This window comes from Gymnoscopelus microlampas (assembly GCF_963454915.1).
Source record: "Gymnoscopelus microlampas genome assembly, chromosome: 1".
In the NCBI taxonomy this organism is placed as follows: domain Eukaryota; kingdom Metazoa; phylum Chordata; class Actinopteri; order Myctophiformes; family Myctophidae; genus Gymnoscopelus; species Gymnoscopelus microlampas.
The window spans coordinates 44,209,580-44,221,636 of record NC_139962.1 but is presented as its reverse complement, the minus strand read 5'-3'; the positions used below and the strand labels follow the sequence as shown (position 1 = coordinate 44,221,636).

At 40.8% G+C, this 12,057-nt stretch overlaps 1 protein-coding gene across 1 annotated transcript in view; it reads left to right on the top strand.

The window, feature by feature from the left end:
* spon1a (spondin 1a) overlaps window positions 1-12,057 on the top strand; it is a 120,499-nt gene that overhangs the window by 84,678 nt on the left and 23,764 nt on the right. The window contains exon 7 of the mRNA XM_084062931.1: window positions 6,275-6,339. Coding sequence (XP_083919057.1) covers window positions 6,275-6,339 — 65 coding nt within the window. The remainder of the gene's footprint in view (window positions 1-6,274; window positions 6,340-12,057) is intronic.

The window sequence follows — 12,057 nt, the reverse complement described above, 5'->3', positions numbered from 1 at the left end:
GTTTAGAAAAAGTCTGTTGAAGGTTTATTTAAAGAGCTAGAGAGACGGGCACCCCCCTTACTGAACAAACACTCTATAGCAAGGACTACTATCAGATTATAGAACTTTAACCTATTAACAAAAAAAAATTACCCTACTTTTACCCACCCTTAAACTTAGTTCGGACCACAGATTTGCGACAAGATGAAACCGTTTGAAACCCAATTTATACTCTGTCGTACAGCGGTGTCTAATGGCGTAAATAGCAGATCAAACAGATTGGCTATTTTTAGCGGATCCTGCTCTATACCTGACTTTGTCCGTGTGCGTACGTCAACGTTGTGATTGGTCAGGTACGTCAACAAAGTGATTGGTCAAGCTTCACGTGACACGTGGCTATAAACTATTGGCTATAAACATTATAAACACATATCGATGACAAAATGTATCAAAGGCGCCGCTACCTTCACACAGGGTGTGATTTCATTTATGAATTGGGATAAAAACGTACTACAACGTAGTACATATAAATTTGCAACAGTCTGAATTCCCCCTTTGAAGAACAGTAATTTTCAGGAAGAGACAGTTGATTGAGATTATGACCCCCCCTCTCATTGCCTCCCCTACCTCTCTGCCTGCGTTTGGGATGCTGAATGTCCCTGCCAAGGACACCATGCAACAGCCCAAACTAAGAATAGGGTGGTAAATGGCAAAGTAGACACATGCACATAATGTACCTGCATGCACACAACCATAGAACAGTACACCAACTCACACTTGAAGACTCATGCACTTAAAGTCCCTTCACTCTCTTCTCTTATCTGTAACAATAGCTTTCTAATCTTCACATGCAGTTCTTGTACTGATTCTTCTAATTATCTTTCTTGTTCTTGTAATTATCATCATCACCATGATTTCAGTCTTTTTTCAAAACACTCTGAATAGATAAAGCTTGTTCATCACGCTGTTCTTCATCTCTTTATGAGAAACGTGGCTGAATTTAAGATGTGAGATTAAATGGAATGCTGTCAAAATATTTTTAATGCAGCCTTATAACAGTGGAAAGTCCCTCTCTAGAAACATTATAACAAGTCTATCAATCAATGAAGTTAATTACTTCTACATGCTTATAAGGTAAACATTCTCGAATAGAAACTCCAATTAAATCTAAGTTTTTCAAATTACTTAAATAATGATGTTTAGTCCTCCCTGTTTATTATCTACAGTACCGTAGAAATATATTCCATTGGAATTCAATACCTCACATAGAGTGGAAAAGAGCCAATGGGATGCCGTAAGTTTGGTTATTGACAGACATTTTTTTCTGAAAAATAATCACCAGATGGTCACAGGCAATAGGCTGTTGAAATGCATAAGGCATTCAAGCACATTTTGAAGCCTTTTTATCGAAAGGGCTCATTTGCATGAAATGTACATTCTTTTCATGTGTTCGGTTCCATCCTGGAAGGACCATTATCACGTGTACTTTTGATGATCTCAGGGAGAGATGGCGGAATATGATTTCTTTGTTGTAGGCTGAGCCCGTGGTATCTGGATGGCACACTGAAAAGAGATGAATCACCCTTTGCCCAATTAAAGCAAATGAATTTCACACATCTTTTGAAGCAGGTTTTCTTTAAAAGATCTCGACCCTTCCAAAGGGTCACGTTCCCCGTAAGGCTCACTGGGAACTGCTTGATGGATAATATAGTTTAATGATGATACGTTATAGGAGCTGCACTGGTTTAGTAATGTCAACTGTCAATAGAGATAGGTATGGACACAACTCAGTCTCCCCAAGCAAATCTCTGAGATATTTCATTTTTTGTCAGGCTTTTACCATCCTTCTTTCTTTTTCTCAATCATCTTTTTTTCTTCTGTTGCTCCTACATACAGTACAGGACAAAATACTGAATGTTGAATGGTCCCTTACAGGTCCATTTGCACTCTTTGATGAAATCAAAACTTAACATTTTACATTGTAGATGCAATTATATGTATACAAAAACACACAAAACACACAAGGCTAATCAGAACACAGTGTGCAAGTGTTCCTGTTTGGCAGCATCCTTTTCTTTCAAACGACAGCAAATTCTCACTATTTTTAGCGGCGCTAGCCGCTCTATACCTTTAGGTATAGAGCGGATATTAGCCCTCTATGCCTGGCTTTTGCGTCAACGTTCTGATTGGTCAGGTGCGCCAACGTTCTGATTGGTCAGGTGCGTCAACGTTCTGATTGGTCAGGTGCGTCAACGTTCTGATTGGTCAGGTGCGCCAAAGTTGTGATTGGTCACTATTCATGACATCACTATGATGTCATGAATATAGAATTCGATGTCTATATAAACGATGACAATGACTTCATCTTATTATTCATTTGGCTAAAGTCTCCGTCTAGGTAAGTTATTTAAAGTTAATATGACGAATAGAAAGAGAAAGATACAAGAACAGATGAAGGGTGAATGTATAGAAAGTCTGAGTTCGGGACCCAGTCATCCGTTATGACAGAATGGTTTGATAGAGACGATCGAGAATCCAAGAGTCCGTTAAGGTTCTGATTGGTCAGGCCCGTCAAGGTTCTGATTGGTCAGGCCCGTCAAGGTTCTGATTGGTCAGGCCCGTCAAGGTTGTGATTTGTCAGGCAAGGGGACTATTCATGACATCACTATGATGTCAAGGTTTATTTTTTATTTCCTCATGTTTTTTTTTGTATATATTTTTATTTGGCTAAAGTCTCCTTCTAGGTAAGTTATTTAAAGTTAGATCCTCAATTTAACTTTATCTGTCGTCGACGCTCTGATTGGTCAGACCCGTCAACAAAGTGATTGGTCAAGCTTCACATGACACATGGCTATAAACACATTATAAACACATATCGATGACATAATGTATTCAAAGGCGCCGCTACCTTCACACAGGGTGTGATTTTTTCTTTGCGAGCAGCCCTGGTATAGGGCCCTGTCAAATGTGTCACTTGTTTTTATGGGTTTTGCAAGTTTTTATAGAGTTATGGATCTAGATAATAGTATGTCTTGTCAGTGTAGTGTAGTCATTGTAAGTCTCCTGTCTTGTTTTATTTAATGTATTTCTATGGATCTGAGTCCACTAATAAAGATTGAATTGAATTGAAAGGGGGGATAATAGTAGTAGAGGGTACATTACATATTGTTACTGTTTTAACCATAAACACTACTGTACTTCGTTGACCGGGGTCCCCCTTGGATCTATACTTGGTCCCCTCCTTTTTATTTTACACCAAATATCTTCTCCATCAGTGTAGATCTGCTATTTTCTGTGAATCTTCAGCAAATGTCTGCTTATTTTCACCCAATGTTCTCCTATTATGACATGCCCAGAATAGGAACGCTAGGGTTCATATGGTTAATACATTGTGTGGGGCATGAATACAGCTCAAATGTATTCTCATGTGATCCTTCATTGCATGATGAAGAAATTGCATTGTAGAATGTACCTTGCAATCGTATCACTATCAGACGGGTATCAGATTAAAGCACTGGTACATATTTTTGTGGAAATCTGATAATTGCGTAAAGAAGTGCTCAGAGTGAAGTTTTTGATTGATTGATTTTGTCTTCAAGTTCTCCATCACATAGCTAATGTAGAACTCTGTCATTAGGCAGCCTTGCAGGCCTTATTAAAAAGGGGCACAGTTACTGTTATGTGTGAGTTATGTGCGCAACTCTTTGGTTTTGCTATATTGAGCACACTGTTGCAGGGCCGACAGCAGAGAATTGTAAATATGACTATATTAACATATTCTTCTGTTATGATATGTACTGTAAGAAAGTCATGGCAAATGAGAATGTTCATAAAATATTCAACAGGCTGCTGTCCATATTGTACCATATATCACACCGCTATTCCCAGCTAAAACAATAAGTGCATGGTGTTCTATTCATCTGGATTTATAACCTTGCCAGCTGCTATCCCCATACTTATTGCCAAAGAGCCATTACCAGCTGAATATGATGTCATAAATTGCATCTATAATGAAGAAGGCTGGGCACAAAAGCCTCTGTGTAATTTTAATTGCAACTTTTCTTCCTTTTGAATTCCTGTCTTAGGCCTAGTCTACACGTACAGCCGTACACTGAGTTTTTTCTCCTCTTGCGTCTACATGCACAAAAGTCTTGCGATGACAGCCCATACAGCCAAATCAGAAACGTCTATGTGCTTTAGATACCTCAATAAAATGACACAATCTGCATAGAAAAGAAGACAATCAGAGACAATGTGTACTATGTCTTCTTTTATTTTCTGAACCGATTATTTGACAAAGATCGCAATCATTCAAAGTTGGTGTTTATTCATAAGTGTGTCCACCCGGCTCTGACTTCAATGCATTAAACCTTAATTTGGCTCCAGTTTGCCTCCCAGTGCCTAGAACATAACATACTGTATCTTAGCTCTCCCCCTTGGCCCCTTTACGTAGCCTTGTTTACGGTCCACTGCCTGAATAAAACAATGTTTGTCGCGTCTGTGTCATCAAACTGTTGGATTATATAAAACATAAAAGTGACCTCCATAGCACATTCTGACGCCTCTGTTCCTCAATATGGCGGAATACAAACTGTACTGTACATTTAAGTTTAAACGTGAAAAGTCCTGTTAGCAGGGTTAGAACCAGCCCTATTTTGTCCCACGTCCGGCATTGCACAAAATATCCCGATGTAAGCAAAGGAGATAACAGTGCAAGGAGATGGCGTCAAAATAAACTTTGGCGTACACTATGACATGGCAGACAAAAGCACTGTTTCCATGTTCACACGACAATGCAAAAACATGCAAAAACATCTTCACCCTGGACAGAGCTTTCCAAAAAGTCAGTTTTCTTGGTCTAAAAACATGGTCATAATGTGGATGAAAGGCACAACCGTGTAGGTGACAGGTGTGGCCATGGCTTTACACCAAGCATGAGTGGTATGAGCTGTGGTGAAGAGGAACAGATTATTCTCTTGTTGCTCTCTCGTTACGCTCATGTTACTGTATCTTAAACTGTGGATTGATTGATTGATTGATTGATTGATTGATTGATTGATTGATTGATTCATTCATTCATTCAGCAGTACTACATACTAAAGTACTACGTTATCGGTCCATATGCCTAAGTAAGAAAGAAAGTAAGTAAAGTAACTAACTACATAGACATACAGTACATACATATAATCATCATGAGTATTAAAGTAGTGAAAGATTTAGCTGTGTATGTGTGTTCATGCAGATGTGTAAGTAGGATTTATTTCACATCTCAGTGTGAGATAAGTCCATAATGTCATGGTTTGGTTTTAACCTGGTTTGAACGTGGACCGTTCTTCTCATGTGAGGTCAGTGCAGACACAGAGCAGTGACATGCTCTGACCTAAAGTGCCCAGCCCAGAGCTACGGATTAAATATTTATCCAACTTTTATGAAGTGATGGTGCTGACGTTCCATCTTAAGTAGCTCACTTGATATTCATCATTCATGCGTTGGAGACAAATGAGTGTGTGTGTGTGTGTGTGTGTGTGTGTGTGTGTGTGTGTGTGTGTGTGTGTGTGTGTGTGTGTGTGTGTGTGTGTGTGTGTGTGTGTGTGTGTGTGTGTGTGTGTGTGTGTGTGTGTGCGTGCGTGCGTGCTTGCGTGCGTGTGTGCAAAGTGTGCATGCGTGCATGTGTGTGTGTGGTCATCAGTGGATGAAAGTAACTAAGTACATGTACTCAAGGACTGTAAAATTTTGAGGCAATTTGACTTTACTGGAGCATTTCCAATTTTCAATACTTGTACTTCTACTCCACTACATCACAGAGGCAAATATTGTACGTTTTACTCCACTACAATTATTTGAAAATTGAAGTTACTAGTTGCTTTGTTGATTTTGATTATTACAAAACATACATTAACCACTTCAGCCCTATGCTTTGGCTATTTGAAAATAACCGATCTACAAGCCGATCTGTGATTCGTTGTAACCTTGTACTGTAGATCTGCTATTTTTAAAAGATTTTTATACATTTTAGACATTTGAAAACTTGTGAAATTCTGCATATTGAGCACTTTTACTTTTGGTCCTTTAAATATATTTTGATGCCAATACTTTTGTACTTTTACTCAAGTATATTATGAATACTGGACTTTCACTTGTAACAGAACATTTCTACATTGCAGTATTGATACTTTTACTTAAGTAAAAAATGTTAGCACTTTTCCACCACTGGTGGTCATGTGCCATGTGTTGATTCTCAGATTAAGTGTTGCCTCTACCGCCCCCTCCCCCTCCCCCCCTCTCTGTCCTGCAGGGTGATGACGTCCTGACAGTCATTAAGATGAAGGCTCAGTGGCCAGCCTGGCAACCATTGAATGTGTAAGTATTCTCCGTTGTCATCATAGCAATGTCTCGTTTGTTTGTCACATGTCAAAACATGGATGTCCAAATCCATAGCTTGCATTGTTTTTCAGAGGGAGGTATTGGAATATTACAACGCCAACTGGTTGATCTGTGATAATGACCCAGCTCAGGCTCAGACAGAGGCGCCGTGGAACTGCTATCCACATCAGTCTTCACACTATTTTACTTCTATACATTCACATGGGCGAACCTTCAGTGAAAATAGGTGAAAGCATCACAACGCGACACGTTGTGAGCTGGCAGATCGCCATTTTCTGCAAAGAGATTTGTTGTAGAGTGGGGAAAAAAGGAGGGGGCCAAGTACAGTACAGACCCCTGGAGGACCCTGGTCAGCCAAATATATAGGGTTTAAGTGGTTAATCTCTTATTCATGAGCCAAACAAGGAGCTCATTAGCTGTGCTTGTACAGAAGAGATTCCGTTGAAAAAGGCCTGTGCAATTATGTTTCCTTGAGCACCCAGCCTCAGAGAGGAGCTGAGACTTAAGTCTGGCGGTGTCGCTCAGAAATGAGCTATTTTCTGCAAGTGACACCATCGTGGGACAAAGTATAAATTAGGCTTTAGTCTCTGAAAGCAAGAACACAGTGACAGAAGCAACCAAATCCACCGAGGATAATGAGCTTCGTATCTTGTTTATATGCAGAATAATTAATCATGCTTAATGTATTTTCTCCCACGTTCAGATAATGCTCTTTATGCGCTCTATTTAAATCCTCATTTCATTAACTTTACATGCCTGCACGACAAACACATATCGATATCAATGATTTTTATCGCCAATCATCGTGACATGGTGGTTGTGTGTGTGTGTGTGTGTGTGTGTGTGTGTGTGTGTGTGTGTGTGTGTGTGTGTGTGTGTGTGCGCGTGTGTGTCTGTGTCTGTGTGTGTGGTTTGTGTACCTAAACTATGCAGGCATGCACTGTAGTTGAGTACTGTGCTGTATGTGTATCATTACAGTACGGTATATGTGTATACATGCATGTGAGGTATATTATGGGTCTACTCGTAGGTGCACTTTCGTGTGTAAGTGTATGTATTGATTGTATTTTTGCATTTTAATGTGTTAGATGACTCTTGAAAGTCTTTGACTCCATGAAGGTTAATAGCCATCTCTAGGCTCCACATCAAAACTAGGCAAACTTGTTTTACGTAAATGGCTGTTTGTCAGTTAACGGTTCCAATTTCCCCTGCTTTGAAAAAGCGGATGAGAGAAATAGAGAGAGCAAGTGATACAGAGAACTGTGTGAGTGTGGTTTGGGGTGGGGTGAGGGGAAGGGGTGCAGAGAGCAAACTGAATGTGAGAATGAATTATCGATTAATTAAAGCTTGTTTGAACACTGGAGCTTAATTAAGTATGGAGGTTCTATTCATATTAATGTCATTATGTACGGAATAATGGTTTCTGGAATGAAGGGTGAAACCATGTGGAAAGGTAGAAGGAGGGAAAGAATTTGAACAAATATAGTAATTGTAAAAAGACAGTCTGCCTAATGTGTGATGTTTTTGATTGTTAATGCTCTAGTCTAGATTATTGATTGTTCACATTACATGTAAGGTATTAGGTCATTTTCTCACCTTTGTGTTAGGCAATATGTGGAACCTTCTGAAGTGGGCTGCAGACAGTGCTTAATTTGTAAATTATTAGGTGCCGACGCTCATGAATCAGACTAAAGGTCATGGAGGGGAGGGGTGCATCTCTCCCTCCCTCTCTCACAGTCACAGACAGACAGACACGCGACGCGCGTATGAAACCATGGCATGTTCACGAGCAACGCGGTTTATCACTCTCACTTTTGTCGGGCACAAAGTCACAGAACACAGACAGATAGCCTACTCACTGCCCAGCTTGGTTAACAACACAGACAGACTACTAGAGAGAGATGTGCATCTGCGTAATGTTACTGCTTATTTACAGACATCAAACTTGGAAAGGAGAGAGAGAACACACGTTTACCTGATCATTCGTCATGGTATTTTTTTGCTCTCTCTCTCTCTCTCTCTTGAGAAGCGGGCCTTTGCGTTATTTGCGGAGCCCTCTGCAACTAACCTAGAGAGCGAGTCAGATCACCCGGCTCACGGGCGCAACCATTTTTCTAATAAAGTGTTTAAATTGTGGCGATTACTCAGTTTATGGTGTAACTCAGTTCAATTTAATCCACGGTCCTTTTCCATTGCAGTAAAGGGACATTGAGGGGAAAATGTGAAAGTTGAATTCCTAATAAAGAGCACCTTCTACAGTACATTTACCGGAGCCCAGCAGGCAGGTACCGGAGCTCGACTACGGTCAGTTCCGGCACAAATTAAGCCCTGGCTGCAGATGTACAGTAACAATATTTTTGGGTTGGACAAGCAATGCGCCCTATACTCGCAAATGTCGCTGTCTGTCTGTCTGTCTGTCTGTCTGTCTGTCTGTCTGTCTGTCTGACTGACTGACTGACACGGGCACCTCTCATGGGACTAAAGTCTGCTTCTGCCGAATCAGTTCGAGTTGCATACCAATATAACAGGCACAGAACAGGTTATGATCCTATACTTTCCTTACTGATTGTTCCCACTTCTTCAGCATAAGATGTGAAGTTAGCTTGACCAAATATAATGCCTAGGGAAAGAGAATGCCCCGATTCTTCATGGTTTCACTATAACTTCATTATATTGTAAAGCCCTATCCAGATGGGATTATTACTGTGTTGACCTGGATATAAGATTTTATTTTTCTTGAAATGCATCTGAAGAAGTGGGGCCATCTTATATTCGGGTTTTAGACCTTTAAATGTCAATAGACATTCACAGCAGATGGTGCCAAAAATCTTTCTTGAGCCACTTGTCTTGTGTGTCTCCATTTTCCAAAATGTTTTGGGGACCTCAGATACCTACAGTATATTAACATACTGAAAAACAAAAAGTATGTCATACAAATTGTGCAGTTACATCAATTTGCATCTTCCCTCCTTTTAAAATAACTCTTCCCCCATAGGGTAGCGTATTGAGTAATATCTTGCATCTGCATGAAACAGGTGAGGAAAGGGGGGAAACAGTATATAATTCACATCACCGCTTTCAACAATAATGTACACTTATTATTTACACTGTGGTCGAGACATAACGAAGGTTTTGACCTTGTCTTGTTTACACATTTTTTCCAGACACGTTTTTTTTTTTTAATGGATTTTACACATGCATTATCATACGTTACAGCAGCAATGAATCCACCGAAACCCAGAGAAGGAGAGAATAAGAGAGAGAAATAGACAGAAAGAAAGGTAGACAAATTAAAATGCAGTAGGAAAAACTGTGCCATGGCACAATGTCAGAACTGTGCTAGTTGGGGAGACTGTGCTAGTTGGGGAAGTTTAAGGAGCATGTGGAAATTACCATCGACTGACAGTTGTCTAATTAACAACTCAGAAATATTGATAAAATTAACCCCCCCGTGCCCAGCTCATTTGCATACTGTACGTGTCAGGGAACGAGATACTTGGTCAGAGTGAAGCTATTAAGATTCTAGGTAAAGTATTGCAGGTTGTAGTGTGTTTGTTGAGATAATTTTCAATTATATTTTCAAGTATCTTATCAAATGACATAAAGGAACGTTTATAGTACTCACAACAGAGACACGGCTTTGAGCCCAGCATTTCCCTATAGGAGCACATGTGACCTTTACACTCATGCAAATGCAACCGCCTACACATAACTATGCATTTACAGTATAATCTTACTACTCACGCACGCACACATGCATGTACATGCACGCCTGGAATATCAACATCTCTCACGCGAGCCGCCATTGCGGAGTGATCGTGCACCGAAAATGGCTTGTTATTATGTTTTTGTTGGGGGTTTTATGACCTCAATTACACCCAAAAAATCTGAACTTTGAACATTCAGTGGATTTTCTGTGGTCTGGGGTTTTCTGAATAATTAGGCTGAAAAGTAATCTGAGATTGTTCCTTCGGCAGTGAAGTCATAGCCCATTAATCCCGCCCACTCTCCTCCTAGCCCCTATCCTTTCCTTTGGGGGGGCGGAGCAGAGGCGATGATTGACAGGCAAAATCCCTCAACAGCGACACCCGCAGGCAAAGATTTATTTTTTCATTGCAGTTGAAAAGGCTTTAGAAATGTGAGAGAAAAACACCTGCCATGGATCAATGGAGTGGATTTTTTTGTAAAAACTTTTTATACACGTTTGAAGGACCATGACAAAGACTTTTAATGTGTGGTAAAACTGAACGTCATGAAACCTTTAAGGAGATCCGGAGGTTTTTATCAAGGAGATAGAATGGGAATGGACGGAAGCCAGGTTTTTTGGCACCCATCCACATCTGTCCCTTCCATTTTAGAGGCACCGTGGGTGATTCCAAAGTTGCGCTAGGGCGCCCCTTGTGGGGAAAAAAAAGGAAAATAATTGCTAAATGGTTATAACCGTTTATGGCACTCCACGCATGGCTTTTCAAAAACGGTCCGAAGCGTTTTTGGCACACACTGTGTTAAGTACAGTACTTGAGTAAATGCACTTAGTTACTTTACACCACTGACACACACACCCACCCACCCACCCCCACGCACGCACGCACGCACGCACGCACGCACGCACACACACACACACACACACACACACACACACACACACACACACACACACACACACACACACACACACACACACACACACACACACACACACACACACACACACACACACACACACACACACTCACATGGGGATGGGAATTCGGCATGCAAATCACAAATCAGGACTACCATACATATGCTTGTGCCAGGCGGCAAGCATCCAGTTCTGGATATGACGCCAATAAGGAAGTCATTAAAACTCTGCAGTTCTCATTAATGGCCTAGAAGGTGTCGCTGATTCCTGACTTTACACTTGATTTTATTACCGTAGTAAACATTGTCATAAATACTTTATGCTTTCAGTCACTAGTTTAAAGTCTTCTTTCAACTATCAGGATATGCATTTTGGTAAATTATGGTCCCATTAATTTTGAAATTGATGATAAAGTAGTGTATGCTTCTAGGGTTTCTACTGGTCCGACTCTCGTTGCCCTTTCACCCAATAGCATTCTTTTCCGGTTGCTTTTCGGCACTGTACATTCCAAGACGGTGGATTTGAATTAATTATAATAATAATTTAGTGAATAGTGGCTTCAAAATGAGTCTGTAGAAACCACTGGTGACGTCACGGCTCCCTTCGTCCATATGTTTTTTTTTTACAGTCTATGGCTTTAACACATGGGAATGATCCGCATCCTCTCGCTTGACACACACGCACGCACGCACGCACGCACGCACACACACACACACACACACACACACACACACACAGACACAGACACAGACACACACACACACACACACACACACACACACACACACACACACACACACACACACACACACACACACACACACACACACACACAAAAGCTGGTGATATCGAAAACATTTTCACACAATTCTCCTCATATCATTCCTATTAGACCTTGCTAACAGAGATCACTCAATCCGTCTCACAGGTGATGATAAAAGCTACCCCCAACCACGTTGTGTGCATCCCTCTCACCACGTTGTGTGCATCCCTCTCGCCCGCCACCCAGTCCCAGCTGTCACACTGTTGCTATCTCTATCGCTTTTTCTCTCGTTCTCAGTCAATCCCGT